This window comes from Hypanus sabinus, chromosome 21, assembly GCF_030144855.1.
Source record: "Hypanus sabinus isolate sHypSab1 chromosome 21, sHypSab1.hap1, whole genome shotgun sequence".
NCBI classification, from domain to species: Eukaryota; Metazoa; Chordata; class Chondrichthyes; order Myliobatiformes; family Dasyatidae; genus Hypanus; species Hypanus sabinus.
Window position 1 is genome coordinate 1,228,310 of NC_082726.1, and position 21,368 is coordinate 1,249,677.

Consider the following 21,368-nt stretch of genomic DNA (forward strand, 5'->3'; position numbering starts at 1 on the left):
GCTGGGATAAATGCTGGGAGAGATTATGAAGGGAGTGATCCTTACGGAAAGCAGAGAGTAGGGGTAGATAAAGATGTGTTTGGTGGTTGGATGCTGCTGAAAATGGCCAATGAATTAAAAATTAACTGAAGATGTTTTTGACATGAATTAAGACAAAGTTGAACATGAAAACGTAGCAATTTTATTAGAGGACTGAAGACTGAACAGATATGTGCAATCTCAGCAATGAAGAAAGGCTCATCAGCAAGGTTCCAAGAGCAATTCTTGTGAATTAATTACTATAGAAAATAGCAGTGTGAATCCAACAAAACAGAAAATCTGACTCACAAGAACAGATCCTTTTACAGGATAAACAAAAAAAATCTGAAACACTAAGAGCCATGTTTCAATATATTTGCCTGGATCAATGTGTCAAATCATTTTGTTGTCAAAAGTAGCTCATCATATGAGCCCGAAGTTAGCACTCTTCAACCTTGGTGAGAAGTTAACTCTTTCATGAATAGGTTGCATTTATGCAATTGTTGTAACTGTTGTATTACAACAATACACAGGCACTAAGAAGCATTTTGGCTGACAGTATCATTGTTGTAAAGACAATAAGACCCTCTTCATTTGCATCACTTCCTCAAAAGTCAAGACCAGTAAAATTTCACTGTTATTTTTACTGTCTTCTCATATTTTCATACTGCACTCATTCTTGATAAATCAGTTGGAACAATATGCCTTCACCACCTTCTCTCAGCCAGCAGCAACACCATCTATGTCATGCAGCAACATACAAAACCCTTCAGTTACTCAGGTCAGGCAGAATCTATGGAGGGAAATGATCAATTGACATTTATTTCCGGCTGAGATTCTTCATCAATCCTGAAATCTGAAAACAAGCTACAGAAGTAACTCAGCAGCTGAGCAACATCTATTTTGTTGGGGAGGGGGCAACAGTAGGGGAAATTGTCAACCATGGTCTTCAGGGTAGTGTAGAACATTGCCCTAACATGAGGTAATATTCAAACACTATTTCCCACACTTCCCAACACGGAACAAACAAGTAGACAATGTAATCCAAAAATAAAATTACCAGCATGAACTATGACATTAGTTTATATTAAAAAAAAGTTATTTCAGATTCTGAGACTAGCTGATCATTGTGTTGACTTGTACAAAACAGCTTGTGCATCTGATGACTTTATGGGTGAGCAACTGATATAACATGTGCAATAAAAGATTCTGTGGTTACGATTCCCAATGGATATAATCAGAGTCTAGATGTGGGGGGGGGGGGGGGGGGTGCTGTCCAAAGTGGAACAGGTAAATAGACTCGGGTTTCGTTCAGTGAATTGAAAGTGGTAAACATTCAACAGTCAGTTCACAAAACTTACTAAAACTTGCCCTAATTAGAAAGGGGGATTCCATGAGAAAGATGGACCATCCATGGCTAATAAGGTTGTCTGGGAAAGTAATAAATCTTAAACCAGATGAAAGGGAACAGCAAGACCTAATAGTAGATCACAGGATCGGGAATCCTTCACAAAACAGCAATCAGAAATTAAAAATTTGATGTAGAGGGAACTTAACAAGTAACATCAAAACAAAGAGCAAGGGCAAATACAGCTATATAAAAAGGATGAAGATAGCCAAGTTCATGGCCACTAGAGGTCAAGAATGAGGGAATTAATAACAGGAAACAGAAAGGCGAAAATCAACACCTTACATCAGGCCTCATGGTGGAGAGCATTGTAAATATCCTAAAGATGCACACAAAATGCTAGAGGAACTCAGCAGGTCAGCCAGCATCTATAACTGAGACTCAAACATTAGTCATAGGAGACAAAGTCCCATAAAACAAACAAGTATTCAGTAAACATATAGTATCAGGTATATAAGATGATGGTTAAGCCCCAACAGTACTTGTAACTGTAAATTAATCTAATAATTAATGTGAAAATATTTTAGCATGGATGTCACCTCAGGGATTAAGAGAGCATTTGTAAATCCATTGAACTACACAGCTCACAGGACCATTCAAATTCCACAATTATACAAAAATATTTACTTCTTGGTACTAAGTATTGTGTATTAGCCTTCAGAGATGTAAATTTCTTTAACTTTTAGATTGTTATTACATTGACAGTTATGTTGAAAACTAAAAAATGCAGGTGAGAGTGAAGAACAAATGCCAGTTCTGTAGCAAGTCCAGAAATATAAGAATGACTTTTTTGGTGCTTAATTACTTCTATGTGGCATTTGAGTTCCTGGTTGTGGGTGGAGCACATCTTCAACAATAAATAAGCCAAGTACATCATAGATGAAATACAATGCTTACTGAAGCTCAAGTTTTATGCAACTAACTCAGAAAACTCAGTGGCTCTCCACACAGCTTTAGGCCACCCAGACAACACAAACACCTATGCCAGGATGCTGTTCATCGACTATAGCTTAGCATTTAATACCATCATTCCCACAATCCTGATTGAGAAGTTGCAGAACCTAGGCCTCTGCATCTCCCTCTGCAATTAGTCTTTCAACTTCCTAAGTGGAAGACCACAATCTGTGCAGATTGGTGGTAACATATCCTCCTCCCTAGCACTAGCTAGCACACTAGCACACCTCAGGGGTGTGTACTTAGTCCCCTGCTCTACTCTATATACCTATGACTGTGTAGCTAGGCATAGCTCAAATACCATTTGCTGATGATACAATCATTGTTGGTAGAATCTCAGATGGTGACGAGAGGGCATACAGGAGTGAGATGTGTCAACTTGTAGAGACGTGCCGCAGCAACAACCTGGCACTCAACATCAGTAAGACAAAAGAGCTGATCGTGGACTTCAGGAAGGTAAGACAAAGAAACATATACCAATATACCAACAGCGATATCAGAAGTGGAGAGAGTGAGCAGTTTCAAGTTCCTGGGAGTAAAGATCTCTGAGGATCTAACCCGGTCCCAACATTTTGATGTAGTCATAAAGAAGGCAAGACAGTGGATATACTTCATTTGGAGTTTGAAGAGATTTGGCATGAAAACAAATACACTCAAAAACTTCTATAGATGTACCGTGGAGAGCATTCTGACAGGCTGCATCACTGTCTGGTATGGGGAGGGGGCTACTGCACAGGACTGAAAGAAGCTGCAGAGGGTTGTAAACCTCCTCAGCTCCATCTTGGGTACTAGCCTACAAAGTACCCACGACACCTTCAGGGAGTGATGTCTCAGAAAGGCAGCATCCATTATTAAGGACCAACACCCTTGGCATGTTCTTTCCTCGCTGTTATCATCAGGTAGGAGGTACAGAAGCCTGAAGGCACACACTCCACGATTCAGGAACAGCTTCTTCCCCTCTGCCATCCAGTTTCTAAATGGACATTGAACCCTTTGACACCTCACTTTTTTAATATACATCTATTTAATACCTATATTCTCTAATTGATTTACTTGCTTGCTTTACTTTATTTTTTTTTACTTGATTTACTTTATTTTTTTCTCTTCTAGATTATGTATTTCATTGCTAAGTTAACAAATGTCATATCACATGCCAGTGATAATAAACCTGATTCTGATTCAATCAATAAAGAATACAAGCTGACGGATGCAGCACCCATCACCTGTAGCCCAACCAAAACCTACATGACAAGCTAGTATTTACCAAAAGGGAAGGCTGCTGGACCAGACAATGTTCCTGGCAGAGTGCTTAGAGGATTGCAGACCACCTAGCAGATGTTCTCACTGACACCTTCAACATCTCCCTGAGCAGCGCCATCGTTCCAACATGCTTCAAGGCCACCACCATCATCCCCGTGCCAAAGAAGTCTTCAGTGTCCTGCCTCAATGACTACCATCCCGTTGCACTCACATCCATCATCATGAAGTGTTTCGAGAGGCTCATCATGAGGCACATCAAGACCCTGCTGACCCCCTCACTGGACCCCCTGCAGTTCGCGTACCATCCCAACTATTCAACAGACGATGCCACTGCCATCACCCTCCACCTGGCCCTAACCTACCTGGACAAAAAAAAACATATGTTCGAATGCTGTTCATAGACTTCAGTTCAACATTCAACACAATCATACCTCAGAAACTGATTGGAAAGCTGAGCCTACTGGGCCTGAACACCTCTGTCTGTAACTGGATTCTAGACTTTCTGACTGGGAGACCTCAATCAGTCCAGATCAGAGGTAGCATCTCCAGCACCATCACACTAAGCATGGGGGTCCCCCAGGGCTGTGTGCTCAGTCCACTGCTGTTCACTCTGCTGACCCACAAATGTGGTGCAACACACAGCTCAAACCATATCATCAAGTTCGCCGATGACACGATCATGGTGGGTCTCATCAGCAAGAATGATGAGTCAGCATACAGAGAGGATGTGCAGCGGCTAATGGACTGGTGCAGAGCCAACAACCTGTCTCTTAATGAGAACAAAAGAGATGGTTGTTGACTTCAGGAGGGCACGGAGTGACCACTCTCTGCTGAACATTGACGGCTCCTCAGTACAGATCATTAAGAGCACCAAATTTCTTGGTGTTCACCTAGCAGAGAATTTCACTTGGTCCCTCAACACCAGTTCCACAGCAAAGAAAGTCCAGCAGCATCTCAACTTTCAGTGAAAGCTGAGAAAAGTCCACCTTCCACCCCCCCCATCCTCATCACATTCTACAGAGGTTGTTTCGAGAGCATCCTGAGAAAGTCCACCTTCCACCCCCCATCCTCATCACATTCTACAGAGGTTGTTTCGAGAGCATCCTGAGCAGTTGCATCACTGCCTGGTTCAGAAATTGCACCATTCCAGATCGCAAGACTCTGCAGCAGATAGTGAGGTCAGCTAAGATCATCAGGGTCTCTCTTCTCACCATTACAGACACTTACACTACACGCTGCATCCTCAAAGCAAACAGCATTATGAAGGACCCCACACACCCCTCATACAAACTCTTCTCCCTCCTGCCATCTGGGAAAAGGCACCGAAGCATTCAGGCTCTTACAACCAGACTATGTAACAGTTTCTTCCCCCAAGCCATCAGACTCCTCAATACCCAGAGCCTAGACTGACACCAACTTACTGCTCTCTACTGTGCCTATTGTCTTGCTTATTATTTAGTGTAATGTCTGCACTGTTTTGTGCACTTTATGCAGTCCTGAGTAGGCCTGTAGTCTTGTGGGTTTTTTTTCTGTGTTGCTTTTACGTAGTTCAGTGTAGTTTTTGCACTGTTTCATGTTGCACCATGGTCCTGAAAAACGCTGTCTCGTTTTTACTGTGTATTGTACCAGCAGTTATGGTCGAAATGACAATAAAAAGTGACGACTTGAGGAAACGTTAGTGATTTCAGCAAGAGTTCTCATTTTTAAGTAGCTAACTACACTTGTTATCCAATGTACATTTGCTCACTAAAAGTGACAGGAATTAGGGGATGCTTTGATCTATAACACTCACTTTATGCTTGATCAATTTAATAAAGAGTAGGATCTACAGTTGTAAATATGAACACTTCCATTTTAAAGTACCATTAAAAAGTCAACAAGGGTTATGAATATTATGAACATATTATGAATCAGGTCAAGTTTTCAAATCCAAATTTAATGATTTGTCGGTCCAAAGAAACTATTGTCTAAATAGTAATTTAATAGCATCTTATTCACATGCTGGTTCAGACCAAATCAGGGTTTTGCAAGTTATACCCATTTTCATTTGATATCAGTAAACGTCACTGAACTTAACTAATTCATTTCCCATCAATATATTGGTGCAAAAGTTGAATTCCAATGCAATTATGAAAGTCAAGGAACATTGAGATGTCAGCTGCATCACCAAAGAAAGAAAGGCATTTTCTTGGATATATACCATTGGAGGGCACCAATTCTGATCAATGAACCATAATCATTTGTAGACAACCATAACACAAATTCTCACTGCTTCGTTAGTTATAAGACAAGGTAGCAATTACTTAAATAAGACAGCTTCTGGCCATTTTTATTAATGATTAAACATGCAAACATTACAAACAGTCTTTCATCATTTGAATGCTAACAAGCTCACTTTGCATTCCCAGCACTAACACAATAAAATATTTCCTCCGTTTATTGCAGAGGTTAGTGAGATTGGGCAACCTAACTCTAGCTCTCACCAGCAGTCATGCCACTAAACAACAATTTATTCACAACCAAATTACATTTACTTGGCAATCAGAGGGTATAAACTACTTGCAGTGATGATCTTGGAGACACTGCAGTGGAGAAGGAACTTATTGTGCATTTCACCATTCTTGGAGGATACAAGTCCAGAATACAAATATTCAATTTACCAACATCTATAATGAGCAAAGTCACAAATAATACCTCCAAGAGGGCCATAACCTTGTCACAGTTTGGAAACATGCATACCACAATAATCCAGAGAGCTACGTTGGCTGGAGTCAGGACTTCATGCTTCGGCTCTTGGCAGGGTCGCCCATATCAGACAAGTCAAAGGGTAGAGGTCCGACCAAGTGATCCACCAGTCCCCTAGGTTCAAGCTTTCAACTCAGGGCTAACAACTCTCAATTTTCCTTTAATTTATCTGAATGTATCTGATGAATAGAACTTGCCTTGATTGACTTGCTTCTATGATCACTGATGTAGTTTCAGAGGCAGAGCACTGAAGGACTACTTCATGCACCACAGCCTTCTCCTTTCCCACATTAACTAACCACGAATTCCCAACAGGGCAATTTTACAGAATACATCTCCCAGTAACACTTTTACTGGCTCTGAAGGTGCTTTTCATTTCAACACAAACAGCATTTTAGGAACTACTGCAAATCATGACATTTTAAAGTTTTATATTATATGGTAATATGTCATTGTTATTATCACACAAATGGAGCTGCCCATTTGCTCTATCCCCAGTTCTCAAGCACAATGCCAGTCTGCCAGTCTCCGGTGCATCACCATGCCAGTCAGCCAGTCTCAGGTGTATTCTATTGGCATTCAAAGCACTGGCAAAGTTGTATGACCAAGTTCCTTGTCAAATCTGCTATATTAGGGAGAAATTGTCTTGCAGCACTATTCTTTTACCAGTAGTCAAATAAACTTTTCATTATTGTTTTAATGGTCACAATATAATACTGTACTCACCTCAGGCAATGATCGTAAACTAGAAAGGTTTACAAGCATACATTTTTGTGTTTTAAATACATTGTCTGTTCTGTACAAATATTGGTGGGCTGATTGAAGCTCGCGTTGCCTTCTAACAATACATAGGCAAAATTAATGCAGCTACTAAAGGAAATCCGGACACATCTTTCATGCACAGTTTGTTTAAGCACTCTACTGGCATCATAAGAAACAGCAGAAAAAGAGTACAACCCATGATTTATGTTAAAGTTCATAAATTAATGGTGATAAAACAAGATGAGCAGCTCTAGTAAATTCAAGTTTTTAAAAAATTATTTTATTTCCCTATTGATCCTATGCAAATACAAACTGCTGACCTTTGTCAGCAGGTCTGAAACAGTTTTATGACAAATTAAACTGTTGAAATGAAAATGTGGACTTTACACATCTGTACAAGATCCTTATGCTGATTGCATGTCAGAGTAAATATCCAAACACTACACAAGTTGAAAGGTAACAGCATTCTCCAAGAATTACATCATCAAATGCAGTTGAAAATCACCCATCAACTTTAAGGATCAAATACTAGTTTTCCCTGCAGCAAAGGAGGTTGAGGGATAAAATGATAGAGGTATATAAAATTCAGAGAGGCATGATGAGTAGATAGCCAGAAACTTTTCAAAGCTATTTATGAAATTAATACAGGAAAGTGGGATTAGTACAAGTATGATGGTTAGCATAGACAGGATGGGCTAAAGGGCCTGTTAATTAAAGTTAAGTGTTAATTTAGCCAAGGCAAAGAGTTAACAATCGAGAATGCCAGTGTCCGGTCACCATCAATTAAGACATTCTGCAAAGCTATGTATACATAATGTGTACAATTTGCTCATGACCGACTACTTAGCTTCACATTCAAATGCAGCTAACTACTTCATTTTAAACAGTAACCATTTTAGGTGGTGTACATGAGCAGGCAGCAAGTAGACATGTGCAGGTAGATGAGATAAGTTTGGATGGGGATCATGGTTGGCACACACGCAGTGACCCACTTTTTGCTGTTCTACTCAGGTTCAATATGCTAAGGAGGTCAGTCCGCACAAGGAATCTGCAAATTAGCTGGCTTTTATTATAGCAGGATTCATGATGTCGTACTGCAATCATATAGGGCCTGGAAAGACAACCACACGAATTACATCTTTACCTGAAAGTGTGCATTTGCCATGGAGGGAGTGCAGCCAAGATTCACTGAACTGATGCCAGAGACAGTGGATCTGCTGCACAAGGGTACATTGAGTAGATCCTACCCATGCTTTCTGAAGTTCTGAAGAATTAGATACCTTTGAAAGTTTGACAGGCTGGTTACAGGAAGGAAGCTTCCCCGGCTGAGGCGTCTATAGCTGGCGGTGGGGGGGGGAGGGGGGAGGAGGTGGAGGTCAAAGATAAATTTCTTTCGAGGATAATAATCCTTCTGAACTCTCCACCCCAGAGGCTGTGAAAGCTCAGACTTTACAAATAGGTGGTCAATAAGTTACTGGATAATAAGAGAATTGAAGGTGCAGGAAAATGACAAAGTAGAAATGAACCATGAACTTAATCAATGCCCTGTCCTGGGACCAGTATGCAAGTATCATCACAAAGGAAGCACGACAGACCCTTTACTTGCACAGATTTGGTATGTCACCACAAACTTCCTTAGATACACTGTGAAGCTCATCCTAATTGGCTGCATCATAGCATGCCATGCAAATACCAATGCCCAGGAACAGAAAAGACTACAGAAAGTGGTGGATACAACCCAGTCCACAGGCAAAAGTCTCCCCATCATTGAACACATTTCTGCCACAAGAAAGCAGCAACCATCATAGCTCCCACCATCCACACCACATCTCTTCTCAGTACTACCATTGGGCGTGAGGTACAGAAGCCTGAGTCACACATCACCAGGCTCAGGAACAGTTATTCCCTACAACCATCAGGCTCCTGAAGCAGCATGGATAACTTCAATCACCACTGAACTGATTCTACAATGTATAAACTCAATTTCAACAATACTTTACAACTCATGCTCTAAGTAATTTTTTAAAAATTGTACTTTTTGCCTTCTCTTGCACATTGGTCGTTTGTCAGTCGATTAATGCAAGGTTTTTTTTAAACCTGTGCATTCCTGTTTTTCCTGTAAATGCCTGCAAGAAAATCAATTTCAAGGAAGTATATGGTAACATTTACATTCTTTGATAACACATTTAGTTCGAACTTTCAATGGCTGATCAGGCACCATGGGCTAAACAAGATTAATTTCCCATGTTTCAAATTAATAGATTGAACTAATTTTATGTCAAACCACAATCCTCAAACTATATTTTGGGCTGAAATAAAATTCTATTCAAGCCAGTGCCAACTAGGAACTGTGCCAGCAAGATACTAATCTCAAATCACATTCACACCTACATAAAGTGGGATATAATCCTGCTGCTCAAATACAACCTTCAATCAGAAGCAAAAGTGAGTGAGGAAGTTCATCATTTGGCAAGGCTTCACTGTAATCCACGACCACTCCAAAACTAGCTCAAAGAGGCAAGTATTTGTGATGCATGTGGAGATCTTCAAGTTCAAAGTAAACTTATATCAATGTGTGTATATGAAAAAGTTCTTATGCTTTCCCAGCATACATGACAAATAAACTTAACAGGCTTCTAGCCAGGTTCTGGTATCAATTATAACTGAAGTTTCATTGACAAATTCTGCCATCTTCTTCAGGGATGATGTCTGGGCATACCTAGTCCAGTGGTATTCATACCCCCAGAGTCCGTCCCCCCGATTGGTTAGTCCTCATCCAATCATCTGCTCTCCTACCTTGTTTACAATCAAATCCCAGTTCTTCCTCAGAGTGAGACCTTGCTTTGATTAACCATGCAAAAACTATTTCAGACCCAGACAGTCTCCCAAAGGAAATAAGATTATGCATGACATTCCTACAGAATGGCTACAGGGTGAAGGAAATCAGGCCCTTTTAAAAAAAAGCTCAGATGGAAAAACCAGGAAACTGAACTTGGAGGAACCCATTGCTACCTCCTGTCTTCCCTATATTTCCATGGTGTCTGTTAGGATCACTAGGATCCTAAAGAAATACCGGATTGATACCATCCACAAACTTGTAAGGAAGCTAAGACACAACTTATGCACATCAAAGATGACCCGGGAATCAGGTTGGCTGGCATTTACAAGATTCCCTGTGAATGTGGGACAGCATATACCAGTCAGACAAGATGCATGGTAAAACCCACATCAAACAGCAGAGGAGGTATGTCTGTTTGGGTTACCCAGAGAAATTGGTGTTAACAGAACACTGCATTCGCAATGGCCTTAGCGTTGACTTCAACGGCACAAAACAAAAAGCCTATGGCTTTTGGGACTGCCTGGTAAAGGAAGCCACTAAAATAAAACTAGAGGAAAAGAATTTTCAGAAAGACGAAGGTCTCGCTCCAAGTAAGAACTAGAATTCAGTTGTAAACAAAGTGGGAGAACGGAAATCTGATTGGATAAGGACCAACCAACCAGGAGGGGTGGACTATGAGGGGTATAAATACTACCTACCGGCTAGACATACCCAGGCATCATCCCAGAAGAAAATAGCAGTTTGTCATCAAAATGTCAGTTATAATCGATAACTGTACCCTGCTGGAAGCTCAAGAAGAGTTTATTCATAAAGTATGTATATGTCACCTTGAGATTTGTTTTCTTGCAGACATCCACAGTAGATCAAAAAAAGGAAGCCAATTTATTAATTACAAAGACTGACAACAACAAATTCTTAGCCTCAGTCCTTTTGTCACATAATTGTACATCTAATCAAATGACAGAGCAAATGGGTGCATTTCACCTGCCTCCAATGAAATCCTCAACTGTGGATCAACAAGTCAGCAATTCAGCCATTGAATGACCAAGTAGTTATCAACTGCAGCCCTCAGTAGCCCCACAGATTTCACATTATATAAAAAAAGCTAGTTATTTCACCCTTCACCTGTACATAAAATATGAAACCCAAGCACAGAAAATTTCAGGAACATTAGGAACGGAATTTAGATGAATGACATATGAGCTCATGCTATGCGATGCATACATAAAAATGCATCCAAGCTATGCTACAAATGAACAACTGACCCAATTATTTTGTCCATATGCCAAAACAGACCCTACCAATAGGGTATGTGAGAGTTAATAACCTGGGTTTTAAAAAGAAGAATGCAAAAATTATAAGTAATTTTTTCTAATGGAATACAACCATAGATTTCTTTCTTCCAAGAATCTATACTTAAATGTGAATCCGATTTCCAAGTAACTGCAATAGCTTTTTTGGCTACTGCCAGTGCAATTTTTATAAATTCTTTCTGATACTTATTTAGTTTGAGTTTCGGTTTTATCCCTTCAATATCACCTAATAAAAATAATATTGGATTATGAGGAAATTGTGTTCCTGTAATTTGTTCCAGTAAAAGTCTTAAATTTGTCCAAAAAGGTTGAATTTTAGAGCAAGACCATGTCGAATGTAAAAAAGTACCAGTTTCTGAAAATTTGGAGCCCTTATTTACAAAAGACAGGATTAAATATATAGATGCTTTTAAGATGAAACAATTGGTTATTAGGGGAAAGAAATAAATATACATATTAAAATTATTACGAACTCCATGGAGCATGTGGAGATCTTCCAACCACCAGGCATTCTTTCTTTCTTTCTTTCTTTCTTTCTTTTTTTCTTTTTTTTCTAAGGGGCAGTTAGGGGGGAGGGGTTAAGGGGAGGGGGTATGGGTTATATATATTGTTTTTTCATACTTTGTAATCATTTAAAAATGCAATAAAAAATTATTAAAAAAAAAAAAGAAAATGAATCTCTAGGAAATATATGTACATTGATAATAAATTTTACTTTGACAATTAAAAAAAAAAGAAGAATGCATTTGTGAATTTCCAGGATGAGAACTAATGTAGGAAACAGCTCTGGCTTAAACCTCAAAATTATCCTCCAGTTTCTCAACTATTTATTGCTCTCTATATTAATGTTTTACTGTTTATTCAATGGCATGGCTTTAGCTCGGCTATTTACCAGATTCTTTCCATAGAAAAGACGGACAACTTTCTATTCAATTTCTGAATCAGACAAATCAAACTCTAGAAGAGTTGCTACAGGTACTCACTTAAATGAATTGTTAACAATGCAAGTTGTGACCCTACATCAGGACCAAAACAACAGTGAATCTTTTTCTCCACAGATGCAATAGAATTTGGACTCCTCCAGCAATTTCTTTTGGCTCCAGTTCACAGCATCTTGTGATTGATTCCAAATCAATGGACTTTCAGCGGAACTTATTACATAAATATAACTAAACATCTTTAGCTATTAGCAAATGATAGTTGAGAAACTTGAGGATGACTTGGAGTTTTAAGCCAGAGCTGTCGCCTATACTAGTCTTGGAGATAGCTGACTTTTTTAAAGCAAAGATCTGTTAACTCATCACAGACCCAAACTCTTCATAACCTTTACAAATCAATTTGACAAGACAACAGACATTGTGTTCTTCAGTTTTATGTACAGGTGTCCCCCGCTTTTCGTACGTTCGCTTTACGCCAACTCACTGTTACGAAAGACCTTCATTAGTTACCTGTTTTTGCTAACAGAAGGTGTTTTCACTGTTACGAAAAAAGTCAGCATGCAGCAACCAAGCTCCTCCCCCGGAACTGCATTCTAGTCAGCTTTGCTTAAACACGTGCCTGTGAGCATCTATGCTTTATGTCGATTTATATTGTGCATCAGTTAGCAAGATGAGTTCTGAGGTATCGGAAAAGCCTAAAAGAGCCCGTAAGGGTGTTACACTCAGCGTAAAACTAGACATAATTAAGCCTTTCAATCGTGGTGAACGAAGGACATAGTGAGTTTGGCTAAGGGTTTGTGGAAGTTGACGAAGATGATGTTGAAGAGGTTTTGATCAAGAACTGAGAGATGAAGAGCTAAAGAAGAGGAAAGGATAACAATTGAAACCGAACACAGTAGCGAATGGCCCGAAAGTGAAGACGTCCAGGAACTGAATGGGAAGCAATTGCGTGAGATTTTAGCTGCGACTGACAACGCTGCAATGATTGCAGAAAGGTATGACTTTAACTTTGAAAGGGTACGTAGATTTAGGGCATATTTGCAGGACGGTTTGAGTGCTTACAAAGAACTGTATGATAGAAAATTACGCGAGGTTAAGCAGTCAAGCATACTATCCTTTTTCAATCTTTCCACATCAGCCACAGCAGACAACGAAACTCAACCTTCGACATTGAGGCAGGCAGACACAGAAGGTGGTGACCTGCCTGCCCTGATGGAAACAGATGATGATAAGATGATACCCCAGTCTCCTCTACCTCCCACCACCCCAACCTCCAACAACTCAGCCTAACACACCATCATCAGTGTCCTCACTGTCTTCCCAATTCCGGTAAGTGAAACTACACTGGGCGTACATTATTTCTACTTTATATAGGCTGTGTATCTTTATGTGTTATTCGATAGCTTCATAGCTTAAAGGTTACTGGAAAAAGTGCTTCCGCCGGGAGCGCTTCTGCGGTGTTTTTACCGCGAGTGCTGCCGAGAGCACTTGTGTGAGATTTTGTGTGGACAGTGCTGCAATAATTGTAGAAAAGTATTCGTGCATTATATATACTGTGTATATCAGATCATTCCTGCTTTTCCTATATTTTACTGTTATTTTAGGTTTTGTGTTATTTGGCATGATTTGGTAGGTTATTTTTTTGGGTCTGCGAATGCTCACAAAATTTTCCCATATAAATAAATGGTAATTGCTTCTTTGCTTTACGACATTCCAGCTTACAAACTGTTTCAAAGGAATGCTCTACCTTCGAATAGCAGGGAAAACCTGTAATTTGGTGAATGATACAACAGAACAAATATGATAGCACACCTCAAAGCTCCTTGGATTTTTTTTTTCTTCCTCTCTCTGATTCCCTCAACAATTCCATGAAAACCGATCTAGTTTGGCACTGGCATACCTGGGAACTCTGTAGGATTGATCATAATCTCCAGAAGTTTTGAAGTTCACCAGGGATATCCAAGTTAACTGCAGATTTGGAGTTCTTCGTAATCACTTATTCATTGTCTCACAGTAGCAGCGAGTGCAATCCCTCCAGGAAATCCATTCTCAAACAATGAAGAGCACAGTTTGAGGGTTGATGGCAGGCATGCTGAATGTTAAAGTGCTTTAAGTAGTTTTAGATATTGCATGTATTTTTCATATGACTCAGTTGTACATAATATTAATTCTTCAAACATAATAAAGCCTACTTCAGGATAAATAATAAAGAAAGCCAAAGTTATTGCTAAGACTGACCTTCATATTTTAAAGATTCAGCCAGACCTTCAACCAAGCAATGCACTTTAAATTTATTCAAATGTTCCTACAGAATATACAAGCCCAAGCAATTTGTACCTGATTTTTTCCCCTCAAATAAAAATGTTCTACCTTCCAAATGAATATTTCATGTTTTATATGGTTAAAAAGGTACAAATGTCAATGCAAAATGCTTGTAAACCCCCTTCAACATTTATTCTAAACCATAAGTTTATTGTTCCAAAAATAACCAAGATAGAAATTATATTCTGAAATGGAAAAAGTCTAACGGAAGCAAATTAGAATGCAAATACACAACAGATAATATCTGATATTTAGTAACTTCCCACTGCCCCCAAACTGCGAGATGTCCCTTGACCTTGAGATGAAGAAAGGCAACAGTAAATCTAAATTGAATCTTAGTGCTTTTCACAGCCAAGCACTGAAGCAAAACTGAATGTCAGCGCTTTAAATTCTATTTTTAGTTTATAATTTGCCATAAAAGTTACTCTACAAAGAAATTTACCCAATATTTCATAAATCAACTCCTAACTTAACATTCAACCCCCAGGAGAGTTCTCCGTGATCCTGCAATTACATACTGCCAAAAGTAGATGTTAAACACTCGATATATCGTTTGCTAATCGTAGCATTCAAGAAACAGCCGAACCCAAAACTTTTCAAATCATTGTCAGGACTTCAATCAGGTTTAGTTGAAAAATCTGCACAATTAACATCAACATATCATCTCCAGCACCAGGGGCCCCAACACACTCGACCACTGTTACACTACAATTAGGTATGACTACCGCTCCATGCCCAGACTGCATTTTGGGAAATCTGATCACTTAGCTGCCCTCCTACCTGCATACAGGCAGAGGCTAAAGAGCAAGGCTCCAAAAATAAGGACAACAAAGTAGTCATGGGAGGCAGCTATGGGATTGCTTCAAGTCAGAAGACTGGTCCATATTCAGGAACTCACAGGACCTGACCAAATACACCATGGTTGTCATGGACTTTACAAAAACAGTCACAGACGAGTGTGTCCCCAAAAATATTATTCCCCCCCCCAACCAGAAGCCCTGGATGAACCATCAGATTTGCTTTCTTTTGAGGGACAGATCAGTGGCGACCAATAAGACAGAAGAGGTCTAGGTATGACCTCCAGAAGGCAAAGTTAATTCTGGGCCAAACTTGAAGAATGTTCTACAGCTGTGGCAGGAATTGAATGCCATCATCCCCTGCAAAGTGACATGTTGACAAGGTTTTGCTCCAAGATGAGCTCAATGCCTTTTATGATCACTCTCACCATCAAAATATGGTGGCACCTTCACAAACTCCCACAGCCCCCAACAAACCTGCGCTATCTGTCTGAGACTAATGTGAGACAATCCTTCAGGAGGGTGAACCCACACAAAGCATCTGGCCTAGAGAGGGCAGCTGAGCAGATCAACTGGCTAGCATGTTCACTTCTCGCTTCAGTCTGAGGTACCGACCTGCTCCAAGCAAGCTTAATTTATACCAGTGTGTGATAAGAACATGGTAACCTGCCTCAGCGACTGTCGTCCAGTAGTAATTGCACCCACTGTGAAGTACTTTGAGAGGTTGATGAAACACATCAACTCCTGCCTGCGAAGTGACTTGGATCTGCTCCAATTTGCCTACTGTCACAAAAGGTCAACAACAGATGCCATTTCATCGTCTCTTCACTCAACCATGGAACATCTGGACAGCAAGGATGCAAACATCAGGATGCTCTTAAACACAGAAACATAGAAAATAGGTGCAGGAGTAGGCCATTTGGCCCTTCGAGCCTGCACCGCCATTCAGTATGATCATGGCTGATCATCCAACTCAGAACCCTGTACCTGCTTTCTCTCCATACCCCCGATCCCTTTAGCCACAAGGGCCATATCTAACTTCCTCTTAAATATAGCCAATGAACCGGCCTCAATTGTTTCCTGTGGCAGAGAATTCCACAGATTCTTCACCCTCTGTGTGAAGAGGTTTTTCCTCATCTCGGTCCTAAAAGGCTTCCCCTTTATCCTTAAACTGTGACCCCTCGTTCTGGACTTCCCCAACATCGGAAATAATCTTCCTGCATCTAGCCTGTCCAATCCCTTTAGAATTTTATACGTTTCAATAAGATTCCCCCCTCAATCTTCATTCACTACAGCTCAGCATTCGATATCATCAACTCTTTAAAACTAATCAATAAGCTTCAAGACTTTGGCCTCAACACTTCTATGCATTTGGACCCTCCGTTTCCTTACTTGCAGACCCCAGTCAGTTTAGGTAGACAACACCTTCTTCACTATTTCCTGCTTAGTGTGCTTAGTCCCCTGCTCTACTCACTTTCTACTTATAACAGTGTCGCTAAACAGAGCTCCAATGCCATAATCAAATTTGTGGAAGACACCAATGTCATAGCTCAAATCAAAGGTGGTGATGAATCAGCATACAGGAAGGATATTGAAAATCTGGTTGAGTGGTGTCACAACAACCTCTCACCCAAAGACAGCAAAACCAAGGAGCTAATTACTGACTTTAGGATGAGGAATTTGGAGGTCTTCTTGGGGGAATAGGTCTTACCATTTCAGAGCATTGGTTTTGCCTCAAACAGCAATAACTCTACTTCCTTTGAAATTTGCAAAGATTCTGCACAACATCTACATCTATGACAAAAATGTAGATGTGTTGTGGCGAGCAAACATGAGGAAATCTGCAGATACTGGAAATTCAAGCAACACACACAAAATGCTGGTGGAACACAGCATTTTGTGTGTGTTGTGGACAGCATATTGACTGGTTGCATCTCAGCCTGCTATGGAAACAACAATGTCTTTGGACAGAAAAGCCTACAAATATTAGTGGATACAGCCCAGTCCATCACAAGTAAAGCCTTCCCCAACAATGAGCAACATCTATGCAGAGCATTGTAGCAGGAAAGTAGCATCTTTCATCAAGTCCCCCACCACCCATGCCACGCTCTCTTCTTACTGCCATCAGGAAGGAGGTACAGGAGACCCAGGACTCAGACCACAAAGTTCAGGAACAGTTATTACCCTTCAACCATCAGGCTCTGAAACTTCACATGCCCATCTCTACATTGTTCCCACTGAACTGGACTCACTTTTAAGGAGCCTTCATCTCATGTTTGATATTAATTGCTTATTCATTTAGCACTGTTTCTTTTTTCCCCTCTTAGTACTTGTGGGTTTTTTTGCACATTGGCTGTTTGCCATCTTGTTGGGTGCAGTCTTTCATTGCTCCTATTGTGTTTCTTGTATTTGTGTATGCCTGCAAGAAAACAAATCTCAGGGTTGTATATAGAAACACAGAAAACCTACAGCACAATACAGGCCCTTCAGCCCACAAAGTTGTGCCGACCATGTCCCCACCTTAGAAATTACTAGCCCTCTATTTTACTAAGCCTCGTGTACCCCTGTAAAAGCCTCTATCATATCCGCCTCCACCACTGCCTGCAGCCCATTCCACACACTCACCACTCTCTCTGAGTAAAATAACTTACCCCGACATCTCCTCTGTACCAACTTCCCCAGCACCTTAAACCTGTATCCTCTGGTGGCAACCATTTCAACCCTGGGAAAAAGCCTCTGACTATCCACACAATCAATGTCTCTCATCATCTTGTACTTTGACAATAAATTTTCTTTGAATAAAATTCCATAGATGTTTTTATACGCAGCACACTTCTGACAGAGTACCAGTGACAAGTACGTAGATTTGATACTCCTAAAATTTAGCAACTATTGTATATAAATTTATTTATTTGAGCCAATATTCTAATGAGGCACAAAAACTTCAGTGCTGATTACAATTGTATCAAACAATTGGTTCAGCCATGTTTCCCGGTTAAAGGTTTGCTGCTTTTAAAGGTAAATGGCACTTCACTCAAAAGTGTGTATCAGAACAGAACTAAGCTCAGCAGCAATGGCCGGCTTAACTTGTTAACATTTACAAGTCACTGCAGTAAAGGGGCGAGCCACCAATCTTTCTCAGTGTTCATGATTAACACCAAATAACGCTGTACCTACATTTAAATCACTGTTTCTTTCTCTGCCTCCAATCTCCTCCCACTTCTCTGGCTGAGTTTTGGTGAACCCCACCCTGCAAGCGCTGTGCTGTGGAACACCATCTCTCATCTATTCCCTAATCAGCACTGTTATCTCATGTACACACCCACCCTTGGATTATTTTCCTAAATGGCCGTACATAATTTGCTACTTAAGTGCACTGCATTCTAAACAATTCCAGGAAATCACCCAAAGTGTTACAACAATTCTAACTAGCTTCTTGCAACACAGCTTCTTGCAACTACAGTACCCACAGCTTACACAGGAATGTTCAGCCTACAGTTTTCGACTGTGGGCACAGCTACACTTATTGAAAGTTCTACGTCCAGCTCAGTCAGGCCACACTGAAATGCATCAGGTCCAACAAAATGCTGACAATCTACAACAAAAGCCAGAAGTTGCTGTTTGCATCTCCACAATGAAGAACCTAAAAATCAAAATGTTGCCTCACCAGTCAAACAAACAAACGATTATGTTGACTCTGGCTCAGATCACCATCAGCAGGAACAAAACAGAGAAAATTACTGGGCTGTATTATTGCATTGCAGCGTCAACATTAATTCTGAAATAGTTAGTCATACAGTTTATCATTGAAGAGAATGAGTCATTAATGCTTTGATTAAGTAAACTCGGGCTGTTTAAGACCTCGCTTCTTTAAACAAAGTAACTAATCTAAAAATAAGTGGGTGGGGGGGGGGGAGAGAAACAATACTATGAAGCAAGATGGGACATTTTTGCCTTACAAATTGCTGAAACATCAAAACACATCCTTGTTCTTCCCATCCTCGTTCGCGAGGTTGGTACAGGCTCTGTGGAAAATTACATCTGAATCCCCACCGACAGGAACTCGCAGATCAACAGAATAGTATTCATGCAACATATTCGGGAGTACAAAGAAATCACCAGTGACCTGACTCAATTTGTTCCTAGAAATCCCTACCTCACGTTAAGACAATTAATTACACAATGTGCCCCAAAGGTTGATCGAAGTACAAACTGAAGCCAGTCTTCTTCGTTACTGGTTCTGCCTCAAATTACCTTAACACTTTACAACTCGCATATCAGCTCAAAACTAGGTAAAGTAAGCTAACTTTCTCATAAGAACACTTGCAACCTGATTTTAAATAACTGATACCCTTTTTCATGGTTTCTAAGTCAGAAATTTTCGCGTCATTTTGTTATATTAAGATTTATTAAGTTGCCAGCTGAGTTGCCATTCAGGTCTCGGGTTCAAAATATAACATATTAGACTTCTTTGCTCAAGTTGTTCTCCCTCGTGGTCTTTGAAACAGAAAGCCACGGCAGGGATGCAACTGACCCAGTCACGTCTCTCACCCCGGGAGACACCAATTTAAAACCAAGCCCTCAATCTACACCTCGGACTTGAACTAAATTGTTGTCACACTTTTGGTTGGAAATACTGCCATCTCTAAAATACCTGTTCCATGCAAAATCTGAAGGTTTAATAACATACTGTACCTTAATTCGACAAATTCAAACAACTCAATACATTCAAGCTAGCGATTATACTCAACCCCAGAGCCTTCACCTTAGTCTTCTGCCGCCGGTTGAGAAGTCAACTATCAAGTCTGATTACTATTTTCATGGTGAGGAGACACATACGCAGCAGAATCACTCATCGCGCCCTTCCTTCGGTTTCGAAGGCATACCATAAAGTTGCATCATCGCACTAAAACTATAACTCACCTCTCTACTCTGCCCACTCGTTTAATTACCAAGCAAAGCTAGCAAATACCAGAGAAATCCAACAAAGTGACGCAGGCTCCTAAGTTAAAGTTTGCAATTGCAGTGGAGTCTCACTACAGCGACCGCGTAGCTGGTAGAATTGGAGATAATTCAAGCTCCCCCAACCCCGAGTCCAGCATCCCGGACAACTCACACCCTACACCCCCGGTCCGCCAGACCCAAAGGAAGGACGGAGCCATGACTTTTCTCCGACCCCAGCCCTCATTCCCCGGCCCGGCTCAGGACCTTGCCCACTACTTTGGCTCCTACACCCCGACCCGGCCCCGGACCTTGCCCGCTGCTCCGGCCGCTCGGGCGGACATCTTGTTTTCTTGCTCTGCTAAAGTTGAAGCACAGACGCTGGTCCGGTCCCGCAACTCCTCAGAGACCAAAGGAGAACATCCCGACACACGTCGAACAGCCGGCGCACGTTATCCCACTCACTGCGACCTCCTCCCGTCAGTTCCAAACCCGGCACAAAACAACAGGGCCCTAGGCCTTCGAACAGCAACCAATAGCAGAACGCCCCTGAACAAATCCGTCACCTGGCAACCACGGCTGACTGACACGACCATGCCGCGCCCCTTCTGATTGACAGCCTCGCTTCAACATCCAACTCGCATCCGACATCAGTTCCATCTGCCCATCATCTGGCTCCACCTATCACATCCCAGCCTCTGCCTCGCTCCTCCCCCTTCATGTCAGTCCTGATGCGGAGTGTGCACCGTTCTTCTGGGTCCGCAGACGCTGTTCGATCAGTTTATTTATGTGATTTGATTCGCTCAGTCTGGGATTGACAACAAATACGTCAAACGTGCAAACTAGATCTCAGTTTTATGAGCTGTAACGCAACGTGGATCAGCTCACTTCACAGAAGTTATGTTAATGACTTTATCCACACACAAACTGCTGGAGGAACTCAGCAGGCCAAGCAATATATATGGAAAAAAGCACAGTTGACATTTCGGATCAAAACCCTTAAACAGAACAGGATAAAAAAATATGAGGAGCAGAAGGATACGGACGATGTGTAGGCAAGAAGGGGTCATT

The 21,368-nt window shown here is 40.9% G+C and overlaps 1 protein-coding gene across 5 annotated transcripts in view; it reads right to left on the reverse strand.

Moving 5' to 3' along the window:
- tjp1a (tight junction protein 1a) overlaps positions 1-20,865 on the reverse strand; it is a 248,985-nt gene extending 228,120 nt beyond the window's left edge. For 2 of the 5 annotated variants that reach the window (XM_059945843.1, XM_059945841.1), the window contains exon 1: positions 20,609-20,864. In XM_059945843.1, the coding sequence (XP_059801826.1) occupies positions 20,609-20,641 (33 nt within the window). In that variant the 5' untranslated portion in view covers positions 20,642-20,864. Of the gene's footprint in view, positions 1-20,051; positions 20,071-20,121; positions 20,259-20,608 lie in introns of those variants that run through there. The other 3 variants (XM_059945847.1, XM_059945844.1, XM_059945846.1) reach the window with 3 other exon arrangements.
- Between the last annotated feature and the right edge of the window lie 503 nt (positions 20,866-21,368).